The sequence below is a fragment of the Hemibagrus wyckioides genome, linkage group LG16 (assembly GCF_019097595.1).
Source record: "Hemibagrus wyckioides isolate EC202008001 linkage group LG16, SWU_Hwy_1.0, whole genome shotgun sequence".
NCBI classification, from domain to species: domain Eukaryota; kingdom Metazoa; phylum Chordata; class Actinopteri; order Siluriformes; family Bagridae; genus Hemibagrus; species Hemibagrus wyckioides.
In genome coordinates, this window is record NC_080725.1 from 7,350,540 (window position 1) to 7,371,845 (window position 21,306).

The 21,306-nt window shown below is 38.1% G+C and overlaps 1 protein-coding gene and 1 long non-coding RNA gene across 4 annotated transcripts in view; one reads left to right on the plus strand and one right to left on the minus strand.

Moving 5' to 3' along the window:
- dclk1a (doublecortin-like kinase 1a) overlaps positions 1–20,503 on the minus strand; it is a 56,541-nt gene extending 36,038 nt beyond the window's left edge. For all 3 annotated transcript variants that reach the window (XR_009206895.1, XM_058412415.1, XM_058412417.1), the window contains exons 1-3: positions 20,336–20,503; positions 19,398–19,777; positions 18,155–18,501 (exon numbers count right to left, since the gene is read on the minus strand). Coding sequence is in view for 2 of the 3 variants with exons in the window: in XM_058412415.1 (XP_058268398.1) it covers positions 18,155–18,501; positions 19,398–19,755 (705 nt within the window). In the remaining variant the exon portion in view is untranslated. The remainder of the gene's footprint in view (positions 1–18,154; positions 18,502–19,397; positions 19,778–20,335) is intronic.
- Positions 1–21,306, plus strand: part of LOC131367155 (uncharacterized) — a 38,376-nt gene that overhangs the window by 12,759 nt on the left and 4,311 nt on the right. The window lies entirely within an intron of this gene.

Consider the following 21,306-nt stretch of genomic DNA (forward strand, 5'->3'; position numbering starts at 1 on the left):
ACTAATATGACTTTCTGTATAATTGATGGAGTTGAGATGAAGGGGTTGTGTATCTGTATCTCAATCTCACATATACACAAACCATATGCCTTTATTTACATAGGGAATTGCTAAGATCCCTGTATACTATAGATGTTCATGTATACTTGGACCAGCAAACAATTTGACGGCTGCTGTGTAGCAGCCGAAGAAGCTATCCTGATTACTGGAGGCCCGAGTATGTAGACTTTTTGCGCTGTAAGCAGGACTATTTTGGAAGAGGTGTGTGAGCCACTAGTGGACCCAGTGTACTGCACAGTCCCTAAAGTAGTAACCTTTTTTCAAGGACTGCTGAATGATGGCAAATTCCTGTCTACAATAACGCATGGCACCAATTTCAGCCTATCACAACACAGCGGATAGCACCTCATTAAGAGCTCAAAAGCTTATATCAGCATTTTTAAAAAGAGGAGCCAGACACCACCACCTACCGTATGAAGCATAACCACTAGCATGAATGTCCCCCTCATGTTGGAGTCCCTTAATTCTTCAATCAATTGCATTAAATTGCTTTTTCTGGCAATCAGTTTACCAGGAAGGGTAGGAGACTGCACACCTTGTAATACGCCCTCTCTGCTTGTGTTGGTGGCTGAATGAATCTGGGGTAACCACATGGACAAAACACCAGAAAGTCATGTCACCCAGGTTGTAAACCAGGCAGTTAACCACACAAGATCTTATAAAAGTCAACCTGAAGAATGCTCTGTTCTGTGTCCAATATGCAGTTTTACACTTTTATCTAAACTGCACAGCAGGTGTTCACTCATCAGACCACCAATAAACATATCATGAAGATACCAGCTATAAATTGTATCTGTCATGATATAAAGTCAAAGGGCCCTTACTCTGTCTAAGCAAAGACAGAAGAAGGACTGGATGGTGCAAGTCATCACTCTGGATTTCAAACTGTCTGAACATAAGCCCTTACCCTGACATACCATTGAACAAGGACTGTTTCAATCATAGGCATAAATGAGAGGTGTGCCACTATAGGCTCCTACCAACTGGACATATGTGAATTGGTTCCTAATGACCTTGTGACATTGGATGACCCATTTAAACACCACCCCTAGAGGTGAAATAGAATGCTAGTTACCAGCACAGTTATAGTGATATGAACCCTAGATAATTTCCAGGTTTGTCATTCAGAACTGCCATCAACCCAGTGCTAAGCGAGCAGAGCTGTAATGATGGTATGTTGGGTACTTATAGTAAGTACCATATCACTGTCATTATATAATTTTGTGATAAATGTATCAGCAAATGTTCAAGTGTGTGACATAATATCCAGAATTTTACAGAACCGAAGTTACATTCATAACTACTTTTCCAGTAGACTGTTTGAGATGAACTTTCTACAGGTATTGAGAAGAAATAGCAAATGCAAAAGACTTATCTGAGTATTTTTACTGAACCATATTGTGCACCACACCCACAAATCTATCACATTATATGCAAAAATTAACTTGGAGTGTGTTATTATGAAAATTGTTTTTGTAACATCAATAAGGAAAATAGTTCGGAGCACATCCTTTTCCCAAACCCTTTGCTAACCACATTTCTATGCCTAGGTCTAACACTAGAGCTTAATCTCAGACAGACCTCCTAGCCTTATCATGTAATCTCATTTTGTAATGCACATATACTAGAGATTTTGATGGTTTGATGTAAGCAGAGTTTTATCCACGAGTATTAAAGATTATCCATTATTGATCCAGAAATCCAGAGCAATGGTGAAATCACTGGCAGAAACATGAAACAGAGCAAATCCATAGCCATGATTTAATCTGGTTTGCTATGGTCAAAGTCAGACACTAGCTCAAACACAAACAGAAGCATGTACTTGCCAGTATAATGTCAAATATTTAAGAGCCAATTGAAGCTAATTCATTTTCAGACTATAAAGCCACAAAATCAAAGCAATTTTAATGTACTGTTTAGTGGGAAGTGTTCAAGGTGTTGGACTACTGATCAGAAGGTTGTGAGTTTGAGTTCCAGGTGCACGAAGCTGCCACTGCTGGATCCTTGAGCCCTTAACCCTCAATTTGCGCAGTTGTATAAAATGAGATAAATGTCCGTTGCTCTGGGTAAGGCTGTCTGCCAAATGCAGTAAATGTACTCTTTATGCACTATCATGCAGAGATGAAGCAGTCACTATGTACAGAGGTATCACATCAGATACTATATATACATATACAGGCGCAGAGTTACACCATATGTTACACTCATATATAGTACATGGACTTTCTGTGCAGGTAGGTTCATGTACAGAACCTATTTTACATACTATATCACCAAAGGTATGTGGAAACCTGACCATCACACTAATATGTGCCTAGTCCATGTGCATTCATAGTGCAATATATGCAATCTTGGGCATTAACATGGAGCTGGACCCCATTTTCTGTTATTAAAGCCGCCAATTTTCTGTAAAAGCTTTCCACTGCATTTTCATTAATGCTACTGAGATGCTAGTGATCCTGACCTCTTCTGCTCTCTAGACCCCCCCAACCCCCCACCCCCGATCCAACTTGATTAGGGCTACGATTTCTGAACAGTTGCTAACTCCAACATAAAAGATTTATATGTCTATAATGAATTCAGAATTTACTAGACAAGACCTATAGTGAGGTCAGGCACTGAGTGAACCTGTTGTACAGTCAGCATTCCAACTCACCCCAAAGGTTCCATTGGAAAAGAGGTCTTGGGTCTTGGGCAACTCAAATTCCATCTCAGCCGTGGCAGTCCATGCCTTTATGGACCTCGCTTTGGTCCATATGACAGGATCATGGATGGCCAAGGCTCATTGATGGACGTGGGGAGCAAAGGCTGGCCTGTGTCGTCCGATCCAACAGACTATTGCTCAAATTGTTGTTGCAAACCATGTACACCCTTTCATGGAAACGGTATTCCCTGATGGCTGTGGCCTCTTTCAGCAGGATAATGCACCAAGACACAAAGCAGAAATGGTTCAGGAATGATTTGATAAACACAACAATGAGTTTGAGGTGTTGACTTGGCCTCCAAATTCCCCAGATCTCAATCCAATCGAGTATCTGTGGGATGTGCTGGACAAACAAATCCGATCCATGGAGACCCCACCTCGCAACTTAGAGGACTTAAAGGATCTGCTGCTAACATCTTGGTGCCAGATACCACAGCACACCTTCAGGGATCTAGAGTCCATGCCTCGACTGGTCAGGGCTGTTTTGGCAGCAAAAGGGGGACCAACACAATATTAGACAGGCAGTCATAATGTTATGCCTGGACGGTGTATTTATGTTTGGGATTTTTTTTTCTAATGTGTTGTTCTCATACATTTATATGCGTATCTTTTATTTTACATTGAGATTTTATCCTACTTTCTTTTCCTTTGTTAAACATGTGTATGTTGTAAAATGCAATTTATAAATAGCTTACCTATAAATGTAACTGCTTTTAAATATGTCACTTGCGTCTTTAGTTGAAAGATGAATGTTGCTATGCAGCGGATGCTCTTCTAAAAATAGCTAAAAATAGTCTTGTTTTAGTTCACAGCTCTGCTGTAAAAAAATCTTGCCATTTATGTCAGCTCAAAATAAGTGCTAGTGACTATACAGTGGCAGTAAAAAAAAAGCCTTTAAAATCTCCAACTCATCTACAGTAGATGAAGGCAGTAAAGAAATGCTTACACATATAGTGACCAAAAAAAAACACAAGCATGCAAAATCTGTATCTTTAGATGGCATGACAGATGAGAGAAGATCCTGAAGAGCATATTCTGATGTTAACATATCAGCATCATTACACCATTGGATATTAGATGTTAGGGAGCTCAATGTGTAATGGTAAGTTCAAAATTAAGTTCAGGCAAATTGCCCTAAATCACTTTTACTTGAAAACACTGTAGTGATGGAGTGGAAGCTCCACAGTGGAGTACAGTGTTGCCAAACTGCAACAACAACCTGCAAACCTGACAACAGTTTACAGTGAGAAAAAAAAACAATACTGATCTTCCTCGCTGCATCTGTTTCTCTTGCCTCAGTCTTCTAACGTTGCCTTACTACAAACAACTTCTAAGACAAGCAGGTCAATAACAACAGAACTTCATCACGACAGATGAATGTTGTGTCTGCAGCAGGCATATAATTAGCAAACTGACAAAAAAAAAACAAATATTATTAATGGTTTATGCAGATACTAGCAGAGATACATTACCTAGAGATCCAATGGAAAATACTACAATGACTAAAAAATTCATTTAATCTGATTATCACTTGCATAGCACTCATTGTGTAAGGCCAGGATTGGCATGGTGTTAGAAACAATAAAAAAACCTAACATAAAAGGTCTTTTCTTGCAATATTTTGCACAATACACATTTGGTACATTCAGAATATTGACTTGAACTCTGTCTTTTTAACTGAGCTCTCCATGGTGCTGTATCTTCAGCATGTAATACAACAGCATGAGTACAATAGAGTGGGGATCATCTCTCATAACTGTGAAGAAAGAAAGTCTTGGATATTAATCCCAGTCTCTATTTTCAATAAGAAAATGGTGCCCAGTGCCAGAAACTAACCTCTTTTCATTTTTGATAATGTGATGAGGGTTATTAACTACAACTGCTGGAGATTAATTATATACACAGGATGCTCTCCCTGACTTATTACTTCCTGTCATCATTGGTACTAACCCTAGTTAGGTACTAGTGCGGACTTCATTTATAAGTTGCTTGGTGTAAAAGCATCCAACAAATGAATACCTGTAATAGTAATAAAATAAAGGATTAATGGAGGGCTCAAGGTACTACTTAGAGCCATAGTATACTATATAAGTCCAGAGACCAAGAAGGAACATTAGACAGATGCATTAAACTGAGAAAAGGAAGCAAACCAGTAAATTACCTGAATGCCACAATGAAGATTGCATTACAATGGAAATAAGACACCTCTGCCTATTTTATTCTATTTCATGGAATCAAGCTTCATTGTTCATCCTCCCGTGCAATACTACTTAATAATCAGTGGTTCAGTGGGTCTGCAATAAAAATGATTTGATTTTGTGGTAATCCCTAATCCACAACTGAGTCGTTTGGAATTCGAGAACACAATCAATAAGTATTCCCTCTGGATTATGTTCCACATCTTGAATTACAAAGCTATCTCATACACCATTTAAAGCCCAGGTGAGTTGTCTCAGGTTGGCTTGCTGGGTGGAGGGGGATGAAATCGGCATGATGAAGAGTCACACACAGCAGACTGAAGCCAAGATACACACTCATCCACCAGCCCACGACCATGTGGAGTCCCACTAGCAGTTTTGTATGAATGTAGGCACATGGGTAGGTGTAGAACTGCATTGACGTCAGCGGGTTATATATTGCGGCAAATAAAAATGTGTGTGTGTGTGTAGAGTGGAACATAAATCATAATTGTAGGCAGATGCTTCATAAGAAAATGGGAAGAATGGGCCAGAAAGACAGGTTTCACTTCTGCCCACTATTAAGTGTTAAACTCATCTACACATACTGTGCGTGATCCTCATCTTAGACATTATCCGCAAAATATTTACTAAATACCAGGGTTATACTGACTTTCAATACTGAAATCAATGAGATAATGTGAGATAATCTGATATCCCACACTGATTCTATACTGACACATTCTCCACAAATGAGAGAACATTCTGCAAGCTTCTGCTGCTAATTTATTCAAATGTGTGTGTTGTGTTCATGCTCAAGATCTGTGTCACAAATCACACACAGTATAAAATCACACAGAGTATATAATTTGTCCAGTTGATCAGATTAAAAAAGCATGGACTAAGACAAAGGTCATCCTATACTTCTCTATCTCTAGCCACAGAGTTCAGCTCCTCCTGAGGGATGTCCAGGGCATTCCAAAACCAAATGTGACATATAGTGCCTTTAGTGAGTCCTGGTTCTCCCACAAGGCACCTACAAGGCATCTATGCAGTGGCATGTGCCTGATACAGTTCTAGAGAGAGCCAATCCAGGGGGATCTTTATAAGATGCCCATATCCCCTTAACTGGCCCTCTTGATTCAGACAAGTACCCCAATAAACCTGAAGTTCAAGATGAACACTGGATAAACAGCTATAAAATAAATAAATAAATAAAAATAAAATAAAATAATGTTTAGTAGCTCAGATGAAGTTTCTGGTAGTCACTGTAAATATGGGACTAGGTAATAAAACATGTTAAAAGCAAAAAAAATTTCTAAAATAAACTGTACACTATTACATGTCCACTAATAAATGAAATGCAGAGACCCACCATGTAACATCACTACCATCTTTACTCACTAAAGCAGACCTGGTAAACACCAATCAGACTAGAAGAGAAGTTGCATAACATCTCAATTACATAAGACAGCCTGTGTGCCAGCCTCAAGAGAGGCTTAAGTTTCTTTTTCATCATTACAGTGATAGTACTGCAGTGAAGGAGAAGGACTGGCCCATGGAGACAAAAAAAGCTTATGACGCTTTACTGCTCTCACTCTCCTTCTTCTCTTACTCTCTCTTTACTTTCTCTCTGCATGCACTCATTCTCTCAGTCGTTCTATGTAAATATTTTTTACTAAAATATAAATATTTTATTTATTTTTTAAATATTTAAATGAACTACTTAATTAGACATCATTATGAGAAGAACCATATGTTACAAAACATCCAGAGGTGGCATCAGTATGGCCTACAAATTATGTAACCTGGACAATGCAAGATTGAAATGATTTGTAAAATCGTGTTTTAGGAGATTTTTGGTGGTTCAGTGTGTGTGTGTGTGTGTGTGTGTGTATTTGTGCATGCTCCAGCTCTAACCTCACCCCCACCTACTCAGCATTATCTCTATGAATTTATAGTCACTATGATTGCCTAGAGAAATATTTCTAGTGTTGCCAATAAACACTTCTATTGTTCATAGTTCTCCAGTTCTATATAGCAATTTGATGAAACTGGTTCCGAAGTGCATGGGAATCAAAGTTTTTATGGCTCATTCCCAATCTCAGTGTCACTTGGCTTACAAAGTCTAGCACAGTTCAAACAATTTAACATTTTAACTAAAAAAAAAAAAAAAGCTCAGCTCTGTGTGCTGAACCCTGACAAGAGCAATAAAATGAGCCGAACTGAGCCAGTAATGCACACATGTTGCACCCACACATTACGCGGCCCCGTCCCTGCTTTCCTTAAATATATATCATTAGTTTTAATAAGTTTCTTTTTTCATTCATTCTTTATTATTCTATCATCTCAATTGGGCCAATTTTTAATGTGTCTGGGGTTACATGTCACAAAACCTTCTGTAATAAAGCCTTAACCCCTTTCCATAGCCCTCTCCTTGTCTTTCGCTAGCCCCTTTCCTGGTTTATGATAATGGCTCTCCCCATATTAACTCCTTAAACTCTTTAGATATGTGGGAAGAACTAGAGATGTTCCAATTAATATTTTGTTAGGTTTTTTTTTTTTAGATGAAGATCCTAATTTTTCATTGTTTACACTGTTTCTCAGTCACTTGATTTGCTATTTGACTCAAAACACACTCACTGTAAAAGAAAAAAGCACTTGCTATCGAGCCCTCACCTGGCAGCAGTGACTCAGCAAAACAACAGCAGCAGGTTTCTCATGGGCTGCTTAGAATCAGACAGCCGCTCTGTGCGCTAGACTGCATATCAAAACACTATGCAAGATAAACCTAATTCGAATCTTTCAGCTCATGTCAAAATGTTTGACTGTTTCAAAGCCACTAAGTGACTGGTTGAGGCATTTTTCATCCTCTGATCATAAGCCAGGAACCACTTAAACAACTCTTTTTTAACCTATTCCATCTAATGCACCTTTAGCATATGTAAGCCTACCACAATAATTTCAATACATATGTATATACTGTGAAATTGAAAGCCTAATTATAATAGAAATCTAAATATAAAGGATAACGACACAATAACATAAGACAAAATAACGTAATAAAACCAAATTAATCCTACAAATTTGTAGTAGCCTAAATCACAAAAACATTATGCTTTTATTTTAATATTTTAGAGTAAATTGGATGCAGACCTTCTAATTGAGGTCCTGAAATCCTAATATTTGCACCCAGCTTACATTTTCATGGTTTCATTGGCTTGAAGGATTAATTTGTTTGTGTTAGTTTTGGTTCATTTCTTTTCTCAACAACAAAACCACGGCCACCTTATAATAGAAAAGCTGTATTAGATTAGATAAGTATTGTCTCAGATAAGATAATTTCCTCTAATCCGAATAAAATAATAATTCATTCACAGTGTCATATGTATATGTTTAATATTGCCCAAAAATACCTTTTCACAATTTTTAAAGTATATTAACATTGTTTAAAATATGCTGAAATAGTTTTGGTTTAATACAACTTTTTCCTGAGCTATTACTGTGTCTGAATATTACTGCACAATATCGGTATTACACCCTCACTGTGCTGAATACAACCTTAAATATTTAAAATATACTCTTTAAGAGAAGGAACTACATTTCAGAAGGAAGAATTTTTAATTCACAGACTTAATTGATAGTTCTCCATTCTTTTCTCAGTACAGGGAAATTTGTAGAAAGACTTTTCTTTGGTAATTGCACATTTGTTACAGATGACGTAGAAAAAGATTAGTTTGACACTGAGGTATGCCTTTAACATGTGCTTAAATGCTTTTTATAATCCTAATCTCAGGAATTAAACTGACAGGATATCTGCTTACCAAAAAAGACCTAAGATAAATGAGCTGCCATGTCCGACTCTCTCACCCAGAGAAGGGGTTAGTGAGAGCTTCTCCTGAGCTCTGCTTAAAAGAGAGATAATGTTAATCTAAAGCTGATGGAGGGGTGATGGACAAAGAAGGCTACAGTGTGTATAAATGTAGGAAACAATGTGTTTTGCATGTGTGTTAAGCAACAGGGGCAGCAACTTAGTCTATGTCCTGATCAACACATGACTGATTACAAGACAAATCAGTGGAGGCCATCAATCAGCATTTGCTCTGAAGGGTTGTAACTGGGTCTTTGTGTGTGTGCGTGTGTGTGTGTGTGTGTGTGTGTGTGTGTCTAAATCCATTTTCCTGTACGTAAACAGAGGCTTAAGGGATAAGAATAGACAAGCCATAGCTATGGTTTAAGCCACTTGCCCCATTTCTATCTCACCCCAGGTTGACACAGCTCTCCACAGCCACACACACACACCAATGCCCCTAGTGATATTATTGAGGCTCAGCCCTGTTCCTAAGCAACTGGATCACACTGTCACAGAGCCTGTAGGAGGTGGCGTATCAATTTCAGAGATCATAAGGGAACAGTATAGAGTGCTAAAATTAGCTTCTGAAAAAACTTTTGTTAGAAAAGCCTCACCATGAGCAGACTGATTGGGCTTGTTCTCAGCCTGTCACATAGATGAGCCTCAAGTTTTCAGAAAAATGTGTGTCCACTAGGTCAAGTGCTTGATATGTGTCAGTAGTGTTATTGCAAGTGAGAGAGAGAGAGAGAGAGAGAGAGAGAGAGAGCAAGAGTTTCAACACTTGTGGCGTAGTTGTTCCACTAGAATGCTTTATTGGACTTTAATGTGGCTTAAACCGACCTGACACATTTTCATTATTCATTTGAGCGCTGTGCTCTTTCTGTCCCTGTCTGGAACAGGAGAGAGGTCACCGAATCCATCTGCTCACTCTGCTCTGACACCACTGTGCTACTCAACAAGCTAAACAACGTCACAACCAATCTGAGTACAGCACATCCCAGATTTAGTCCTAAACTACACACAGTTCTGAAAATAGTATGATTGTGAAACATCAATGGGAGAGCAAATGATTTCTGATTGAAAATAATAATAATTTTAAAAAATCCATAATTTCTGGATCTGGTTAGTGTTAATCAAATATTTTTTGTCTCTATAAAATTTTAAGTTAAGTTAAAGGCAGAATATTATGCTGACTTATGTCCCACCTGACATCAGCACCTGATCTCACTAATACTCTTGTGGCTGAATGGACACAAAGCCCCACAGCCACACTCCAAAATCTATTAAAAAACCTTCCCAGAAGAGTGGAGGTTAAAATAATAGCTAAGGAGGGATTACATCTATAATGGGATGTTCAACAATACATAATTTTAGTAATATGTAAATATCAAAATATGGCCATCAGCATCTTTTCAGTTTCAGTTGGTTAAACTAATTTTAGTCAAATAAAAATTCAAATGCAAGGAGAATAATACCTGGACACCTGCAAAAATGTTTATAAGCAAGCACGAGAAACTGAAGAGAAAGTGCAGACACACTCCAAATAAAAAAGGTAGACTCTTTCAGCAGCAGTGAGTCCATACAGATTTGTAAGGTGGCAAAGACATATATAACTCTAGAATTCTTAGCCACCTTACGAATTTATATATAATTGTGAGCATGTGTAGGTCAAAAAATCCTAGTGTATAAGATTACAGATTATTCTAGATAATTTATTAGATTAGATTATTATTAGATAATTATTCTGATCTTGACTTTTGCCAATAACAAGTACATTAAAGTAAATTATTCGTACAGATAAATTACAATTTTGCTGAGTAGTTCTTTCTTTAATTGGAATACTTAACTGTAATACTGTTCCTGTTCTGTAATGTCATTTAAAAACCACCCACTTTCAACTATAGAACAATACACACACAATAAAACCCGTAAATCATAATGAGTGGGTTGCATCCTTAATAACAACCTTGAACCTTGATTCCACAAATTCAAATGATCAGATTTTACATAAATTATGTTTACACAAGTGCAAAAACACATTACTGTATGTTACTGAGCAACTTGAAAATATTGGTTTTCTAGTAAGTCTCTCCTGAATTGGTTCACAATGAGACAGGAATGAGCATACAGCCTTTATCTACTCAATACATACCTTATTATGTAGGTTAATGACGTGGCACCTCAAGAGACTGAGATCTACTGCAAGACCCAGAAACCCAGTTCTGCCTCTGATTGACAGGATCTGTGGCTGATATATTCTGTCACCTCACACAATGCCAGACATGATTTGCATACAAAAATTAAAACTCAAATATGGTAAAAAAAAAAAAAAAAAAAAACTTTGTAGACAAAAGCATCTAATGTGTTTCTGATGATAGCAAAGAGCAACACAAACAGTCGAGTATAAAAAATGAGAAACTCCAGTATTTAGACCAACAGGAATTGATTGGGCTGAGCTAAACTTAGAGTCTCTTCCTCAGCTTCCTATTGCAGATGGATTTCAGTGTTTGTCACTGTTTGTTTGGATTTCATTGTTTGCCTCAAATCCCCAAAGATTTTCCTGAACAAATATCATAGCTCTACAGGAATATATATATATATATATATATATATATGTGTGTGTGTGTATATATATATATATATATATATATATATATATATGTGTGTGTGTATATATATATATATATATATACATATATATATGTGTGTGTGTGTGTGTGTGTGTGTGTGTGTATATATATATATATGGTCATAATGTTATGCCTGTTCAGTGTATATTTATGTTTATATATGATATATATTTATAGGTATGTTTTAGTCCCACAATCCGAATGTCTAAATATAGTTCAACAACCCATTCCGAATTTAAACCCCTTTGCTGTTATAATAACCTCCACTCTTCTGGAATTACTTTCTAATAGATTTAGGAGTGTGGCTTTTGGGGATTTGTCCATTCAGCCACAAGAGCATTGAGCAGGAGTATTATGCCAGTCATATTTGAACTGTGTTTATTACTTCAAATTCTGAGGACTGGAGGAAACATAAATCCCCCTCTGAAAATATTGGAACAGGAAGACCAATTCTATGGTTTTTGCTATACACTGAAGATATTCGGGTTTGTGATCAAAAGATGAATATGAGACAATAGATCAGAATTTCAGCCTTCAGGGAAAATCTATCCAAGCCATTGCACAAATTCAGAAAAAACCACTGGTGTACTAACAACCAGACATGAAAATGATCAGACAGAAAAACAACAGATGATGACAGAAATATTGTGAGAGCTGCATTTTATTCCCAAACAGTATAACCTACTTCTTAAAAAAAGCGTGAACTATACTCAAAACTGTAAAATAGGTCAATCACCTTAAAACCTTTACGTTTTTTCAACAATTTGAACATTTTGACTTTAAGAACCTCAAATAAAATAAGCAAAGAATCATGAATTTTAACTTGATAAATATTGATAGTGAGGGATCATCTTATTTCCATAACCTCATTTTTTATCAAACATGGCAGATAATCATCTTTGACTTTAAAACATTTACCTTTCCTGCCAGTAATGCACTGTATAGCATTTACTGTGCCAATTAAACAAAGAAGAAAAGGTTTGTTTTTGTTTTTTTTACTATAAATGCACATTATTTGACTAGTTTTAAAACGTGTGTTGTTCTCATAGTGTTCATGTGTTCATACTTTAGATTTGGGTGAAGGATGAGAAATGCAGATTAGGATTCCTCCTTATTTACCTGGGCACAGTTACTCAATCATTATCGATTGCAACATGGCCATTTTTTAAAGGTTAGCCCTTTATCTTCTCTCTATGACTCATTTGCACATACATTTGCGCACAGGATTCATTCAATACACTGAAAATTCACAGATTATGATTTCATAATGGGAAAGATAAGAGACATGCATGTCATGGAGTCCAGGTGGTTTCCTTTATGTGTTATTAAGTAACCAAGGGAATCCTATTTTTGGTCATTTAAGAGGGCATTTGAGCACAAATGTCTACTCCTCATTTAATGTTCACAAAACCAGGGCCCATGGAATAGCTGTTAGTACAACATTTTCGGGCCTGTTTGATGATGTAGTTGCTGGAGATGAGGGCAGTTATACAGTCGCATGAGGATCGTACACAATCCGATATTGTAGACATACTGAATGTTGTTGATAGTCAGTGTGACCGCAGCCAATTAAATGCAAAACTACAGTGCAATTGAGGTGTTTTCTTTGTCGAAGCCTCTGCTGAAAGAGGCAATTAATGACATATAGAGACATAATATGACTGAAGCTGTTTGAAGCTTTTCTCAATGAAATTGTTAGTGTTGTTATAAAGCTTTTGTCAGGTCGTCTGCCAAAAGGAACAGAATTATCCCTGAATAAGTGGAGAAAATCTTTATTGAAAGAAACTGGGCACATATCTGTATAAATCCCTATACTTCCCATGATTCAACTGTTGTTTAAACATACTGATATACGTGCCAGAATTCAAGAAGGACATTCCCCACAATCCAGTCAATACAAGTCATCAGGATGGTTTGTATTTTCAAGAAAATGAGCTGTTGTCAGCATCAGGGGAGTAATTTGGCACTGTTGATGTGCACTGATGAGATAGAAGTCACAAATCCATTAGATACTTTGAGGAAAACAAACTCTGTTTAATTTACTGGATACTTGCTGTTCAGCAAACTTGCTTGTGATGCAGCTGGCAGTGCTGTAAAATTCATGTTCAGAAATATGGCTATGAAAGTGTACATGGCCCTTTATTGTAGACATATATGCACACTAATACAAGATAGTGTTGCAGCAGATAATCATGTGGCTCATGGATTGAAAGGCTTTGTACAGTCATTTCGACCAGAATATGTGTGCAGTTTCTGTCTGGAATCAAACCAATTTCAATCCCACGATGTCGCTGAGGGTGAATTCAGTCTGTGAACTAAAGTAAGTGAAAAAGTGAAAGCAATTGTGGTGTGCAATTAGCTTTAAACAAAAGCTGCAGCATTTTCATCCCATCACTTCCTTAAAGGTATTGTACCTCTAGAACCTCTGGCTTTATGTACTCAGGAAATGACTCATCTAAAACACTTCATACATTTTAATTTTACACAAAAAACTGAATCATTCCCATATCAACCTCAAAAATGAAAAAAGCTGCATTACTTGGACAGCTTCCAACTTTCAATAATGTGCTAAAGAGACTAGCAAGCAGACCCCAGTGTATGATTCAACTGCTCCAGCATGCTTCAAAACACATTTGCAGGCATCAGCTGTGACTTCTGTTTTAGTTTCAACACTACCTGAAGTGCTAAACCAACACATTAAACATAAGACTGATAGTAACACTATATGCTGTATATAGAATCACCACTGATGGGACGTATACTTATACTGGGGATTTTTTCCTACTGGTATGGAAGCAGGAGTGTCAATCCTCTAATGTGGTCTTCCAAAGCAAAGTGCACAAGTCCTATTATGTTAAACACCCAAGAGTCTTTAATCTGCATGTAGGCAATATATCTGTTAACAACAACAGAAGGTTTGAAGATACATTTCTTCTTTCTGCCTGTTGTGTAGAAGGTCAGCTGCTGATAACACCAAAGCAATTCCTACCATTACAGAAAGGTACTGATTTCTACATTATCTGGAAAATTAACTACCTACCAAACTTTCAAAAGTTGGGCTTATCAACCTTTTGGGTTGATAAAGAAACATACAAACTACATTTGAACTGTGGTGCAAATATATTTGTAAATATATTTGTAGACAAATCATCACAACCAGTGAAGGTCTTTTTGGAAAAGTGACCTGACTTTAATTGGAGTCTCAGGTCATCTTCTCACTTGCTGTCTTTTAAATTCCATTTTTGTGTGCGTCTTCCATTTTTCTATGTGTCTACACGCTAGATTGCAGATTTGAGATTTGCAGAATTCTACAGGATTACAAATATCAGCTTAAAGAACAAGTTCTATGAAGAGCTGGAGAAATATACTCCTCAGATTGTGGCTGAAAACTGCTCACACTGGCAACACAGCAGTAGTATTGATATTACATATCATTACATGTTAACTATCCAAAAGAGCTGACGCACACCTTCAACTTCATCCAAAAAGTTTTGCTGGGCCTGAATGAATCAAAACTACTATCATCATATTGCTGAGTCTAAAAAATTATCTACTGATAAGGGTGCACGAGATTTTCTGCATCTCTGAATACACACTGTATCTTTTATTTTCTGCAGTCAGAATCAAAAGGCCAAACTGGAATTCACAAAGAAATACTGAGATGAGCCATAAATGTTCTGGAAAAGGCCCACTTCTACTAAAGTGATAGAAAGGCCAAAATGTAGAGGAAGAAATGATCTTCATGATTGTAATTCATGATGGCAGCAGCAGATTAAATTCAAATCTATCGTCTATAGAAATCCAATTTACAGACGAATGCATCCCATCTAATTATGAGGAACTTCATCATGCAGCTAGACATTGATCCAAAACACACTGCCAACACAACAAAGAACAGAAGAAGGACAAGTAGAAGGTTTTAGACTGTCTTAGTCAATCACCAGACCTAAATCCAACTGAGCAGCATTTTACCTCCTGAAGAGGAGACTGAAGGTAGAAACCCCACAAAACAAACAAACTGGAAGAAGTTGTGGTACACGCCTGGAAAAGCATCACCCACAGTGGGTCAGTGGGTTGTTGGCTTAATGCAGTTATTGCATACAAGAGATATGCAACCAAATAGTAAGTTATTTTCTTTGAGTCTATCAGTTCCTAGACTTAAAAAAGTCACTGTCCAATAATAATTACCATCAATGTTATTTTAAAGTGTCAGACTTTACATTTCATTGTAAACATATTTAATATTTTTAGCCTTTTTTACTTTTCTAGTTATAGCTAATAACGTAAGGTTTATTTCAGTCTTTTTTATTTTTAAATTGACTAACTGCTAACGCTAGCAACTAGGAGCTACAGCTGATTCGTAACCAGCTCCAGGTATTTTCTTCATGGGTTATCTACACTCACTGAATACTTTATTAGGAACACTAAACTAATACTGGCTAGGGCCTCCCATTGCTCTCTTCATCATGGCATGGATTAGTATGCCAAGATAAGATGCCCAACAACATTACACCACCTCCACCAGCCTGGACTGTTGAGTTTATGGACTCATACTGTCTGACCCTACCATCTTTTTCTCTTTGTTTTTCTGAGATGATTTCTGCTTCTGCTTCTTTTCTGCTTCTACTACAGTTGCACAGAGTGGTTATCTGTAGCCTTTCTGTCAGCTTGAACCAGTCTAGACATTCTCTGTATTATAGAAATATTCAAAACAGCCTGTCTGGCACTACCAATCATGCTACAGTCAAAATCAAATTTTTTTGCTGTTTTGATGGTTGATGTAGAGATTACCCAAAGCTACTTGTACGTATTGATTTTAAGCATTGCACTGCTTCTACATGATTAGCTGACTAGATATTTGCATGAATGATTAGTTGTACAGTTGATCCTAATAAAGTCCTCAGTAAGTGTATGTCTGGCCACATCCTCTTCTTTTCTCACCTCAGAGTTCTAAGCAGAGCTGATCTTTCAGTACAATGCCTTCAACAGATCTTTGTGACAAAAGCAATGCTAGCTAATTTAAAAGTTGAAAATGGTTCGTTATTATTCCTAGTTTCAGACCCACATTAGTTTATTTCTAATTACCACTTATTTCAGTGCTCAGCTCAAATGAGGAAGTATTCAAGGATTAAAGAAATTGTTTAGGAAAAAATATTAGCTTTCTAACAATGCTTTACTTACCTTAAATGCAGCTGAATATGTTTTAAGACTTAAGACTGCTCATAATAGATGAGACACAAATCTCGTTCTGATATATTGCCATTCAATTAACCATATCTCAATCACAAAGATAAAGAACAAAACATATCTATAAATACTTCTGAAAAGAATAGACATTTTGTAAATATTTCATATTTGCCCACTCCATACCCACTGCTTTAAAAGTGAGATTGCTTTAAACAGCCACAGTTCTGTGATTTCAGTAATTGTCCAAGATTGTGTATTTTGAGCAAGTCAAGTGTTTCTAAGTAATGTTTTTCCTCTCTGACTGAAAAACTAAACAATTTCACAGATTTTGGCAGAGCAGCATCAGTTAGTGGAAAGGCACCAAAGACAAATCGCATCTGTGCACAAACTAATTGGTTTGATGAAATTCAGCCAGATGGTATGAGTTCCCTTCCACATTTACCTGTCTGAACAGATATGCATGCTGAGAGTGAGGGAGAGGAAACGAAGAGTTAAGAGACAGTGACAGACTGTCAGGAAAAAAACAGAGACTATGTGAGTGTGAAAATGAGTCAGTGTGTGTTTGTGTGTGTGTGTGTGTATGTGTGTGTGTGTGTGTGGGTTCACAGATGTGTGAAGGTAGAGGGGTGGGTGGAATTTAAAGGAGCACAAATTTGGAGCTATTTCTGCCTGTTTGGAGTGAGTGGCTGGCGGATTTGAAGGTTGTGTGGGCACAAGAACAAGTTTCCATTCATGTCTCATACTAGATCGGCTTGGAGGTTAATGGCAGGCTTTTTTCTGCATTGTTTCACCCACTTGGCTGGGCTTTTAATATATTTTCATTCATCTTCAGTTAATGATCTGTCCTTGTCAGTGCTGCAGTGACTCCAGAATAGAGAACACATGCTGGATGAGATGGCAGTCCATTGCAGGGCATCACGCACACATGCACTCACTCCTAGGGGTAATTTAGAGCAGCCAATCCAGCATGCTGTGGGAGGAAAGTAGTGAATACAAAAAAAACCCTCCCAAACAGAGGGAGACCAAGCAAAACTCCACACACACAGTACCCTGACCTCAGGATCATAATGGAAACACTGGCACTGTGGAGAAGCTCTACATACTGTGTTACCAGGCTTTAATAATATTAAATCTTTTGTGTTAATTTCTGCAAAGCTGTAGCTCCCTAGACCTCCAGAAATCAGACATCCCTGTTCTAGACACATATTTTGCTATATATTATGGACATTACTCATGCCCTGGATTAAATTATAGGCAATTTAAATACTTTCGGTCTTATTTTTGATCTGCATCTACGTAGAAGAAAAGGTCATTTTATTTTGTAGTACATGAAAAGGAAGACTGCTGAAGACCGCTGGCTGGTTAATACTGGTTAATGATTGAATTATTTTATTGGATTTATTGATTAAATGTCTAATTAGTGCTAACTGATGAGTTAATAAATATCCACTGAAGTAACTACGTAGAACACCGATCTTCCTATCAAAGAGAGGTATGTTTTGTTAAACACAAAGCAATTACAGAAGGGATGAGCTTGTCATACCTGCTTTCCTTCAACAGTGTAAATCTTCTTGACAACACCAGAGTCAAGCTTGATGGCTTCTGTGATATCAGTCAGGACATGCTCAAACGAATGCGCTGTCTTCTTGTTAAGCAGAATCCGAACAGCTTTGCGTGGCTTCACACCACTGCGTACGATTGTGACCAGCTTAGGCCTGATGAAGTCCTTGCTCTCTTTGGATTCATGGAGACCCAGTTTAGAGCTGGAGAGGGAGGGGAGGCATCTAGTGGATCCAGAGGCCTTCACATTCACAGACCAATTGGGGTTGATGTTCTTCATATAATCAAGCTTCTTGAAAGCTTCAGTGGAGCCACATACATAACTCTCTCCTGAAAACATAAACCATGGCAAAATACCAGTATGTAATTTAGGGTGACAGTGAAGGAGGCATGAAATGACAATTATATATTTAAATGATGCTCCTAAGGAAAAGGATTAGAGATAATAAGGGTCGTGTTGAAGGGTCAAACCCCTCCGTGTCAATGATCCTATTCTAGCAGTTTACTATATGCAATCTTCAGATGTATGACAAACTATAGGGAAATCCAAATGTCCTAATGAAGTGTTGAGCCACCATGACCCACCAAATTAGCTTCAATGTACTATGCTACTGATTTTAAAACCTTAGTGAAGAGATGATTACTAACCTTTCAACAGATTTCCTCAGTTGTTTAATGGTCCTGGTCAAAAAACAGTGGGCTGAAATCTGGTGATCCGAAAGAAACCTGACCTAATATTATTAACCAAGGTTTCAGCCAAACTACAGCTGAAAAATCTGAAACTAGCTGAAATAATTCAGTCATTGGAAAAGAGAGACACATCATTTTCAGTTATACTTAATTTGGGAATATTTTATTAGATTTAGATTAAGAATTATTAATCTCTCCTGTGGAATGCTGCTCTTCCTCTTCTAAAAATGTTCTTACCGTAAGCATTGGTCAGCCAATTTCACCCCCCGAAGGGACGCTAATAGCACTTGTTGTAGTTCCATTTTTGACCACCAGTCAAATAAAGTGGCCAGTGTTAGTTTTATGGAGTTTCCTTTCCAGATTGAGCTGGGCTGAAAGTTTGTGTACGAAAAGATATATAAAAAGCTATCGTTTTCCTGTTTATATAAAGTTGGTGTATCCAATTCACTGGCAACATCATGAATTTCAAAAGCTGGCGTTAATGGTGACTGTATTCGTTTAATATTTTGAGCAGCAATAGGTGTCCCCCTCCTCACCTTCCTGCAGCTGATCGACGCTGGTGATCTTCCTCGAGCCGTCGATGACGTAGATGCCGCGCACGCCCTGAGGCAGGTGCACGTTGTCGGTAAGCGCGCGCGTCAGCTCGGCCAGCAGGGCGTCCAGTGTGCGGAAGCGCTCGGAGGAAACGGCGCACACCAGGCCGGGAAAGTAGCGGTCTCCGTTACGGTAGAAGCGAACCTTTTTGGCTCGCTTCTCCGAGCTGAGCGCCTTGAGAGTGCGCGTGCGGTACAGGCTGCAGTGCGCGCTGTGGGCAGGGCTTGGGACGCCGTTGGCTCGCGAGCCGCCCCGGTCCTTCCTCTCCACTTTATCTCGTGCGTCGAAGTGTTCATCCATTTCTGCCGGCAAGAGCTGAGACCTATAAGGAGATACGAGGAGACGAGAATGACTGGCTGTAAAGGAGACGGAGTCACGACTGTGTTTGTTTAACGGTAATCGATGTCACTCCTGCCTCGGGCGGAAAATAACTTTTTAACAACTGCTTTCGAGGTTACAGTCGGGTCGGCTTAAGTCTTTAAACCTTATTAAATCCATTGAATAGTATCCTGTAACTGACATCCTTAATATAACGTTAAATTGCAATACATTATTCAATACAACTGAACTGGTAACAACTGGTAAAATTTCACTCCTTTGGGGAAAAGTACGTAGGGTCATTTTATTGTAGCAGAACCTACAGTAGCAGCATATTGCGACTGATGCTTGCCCAACATTTTGTCTATGAATGATCGGAGTTTGGATAGCAGGCTAGCTGTAGCTTCCATGCTATCACACAGTCTGAGAATGTAACACTAGCCAGGTAAAGATATCAGGGCTTAAACTAATAGCCTCAGAGACTGACGGACACAGAGCCTTTCCTATAGGCTCATTCATTTTGTAGTGTTTTTAGTCCAAATGACAAAGCATGTTTACTTACTGAAATATTCGGGGCAGTGAATACGCAAATTTCTTCTGAACAGACGAAATTCAGGTCGCAGATGTGAGTCGTGTGTTGTCGGTACCGATGTGCAGCACGTCTTTTGTTGTCCTGAGAGCGTGTGGTCCTGTGTGCGAGGAGGAGGCTCGGCTCGCTCACCAGCTGTCTCTCTCTCTCTCTCTCTCTCTCTCTCTCCTCCGTGACGTGCAGTACTCACCGCAGAGCGCCACCTCTCCTCCTCCCCCACTGCCGCTATCGCACAGTACACGCAAATTAATAAAATTAATGCTACATTCACTTCAATTAATTTCAAATGTCAGTTTTAGTAACGAATAGAATATTTACATTTCGTTTTCCATACTAGGCTCATTTTCACCAATTTTATGCTCTGCTACATCCAATTTCTGTTCCGATAAAATAATAAAAATGTAACAACAATACAATATATCACATGAAACTCATTGTGGAATCATTATGATAAGCTTATGCAATACCACTACATTTATTTTTGTCGAGAGTTGCTTTCATTTCTTCTCAAGATATTGTATTGATGATGGGAGAGTCAGGCCGCTGTGTGAAGACTTCTCCAGCACATCCAGCACATCCATGTGTGAAAATGATGTCTCATGCTCCTGGAACCTCTTTAACAATTTGAGCCTGATGAATCCTTGCATTGTCATCTTGGAATATGCCTGTGCCAAAAATCTATTGAAAGAAATACCTGGTCATTCAATATATTCAGGGAGTCAGCTGAAATCATGTTTTGGGCTCATAATGTTGCTAAATCTAGACCTCACCAATTGAAGCAAAACCAGATCTTAACACTGCGTGTACCACAGGCTTGTACAGTAGGCACTATTCATGAGGGGTGCATCACTTCATCTGCCTCTCTTCCTATCCTCATGTGTCCATCACTCTGGAACAGGATAAATCTCAGCTCCTCAGACCACATGATGTTTTTTCATTACTCC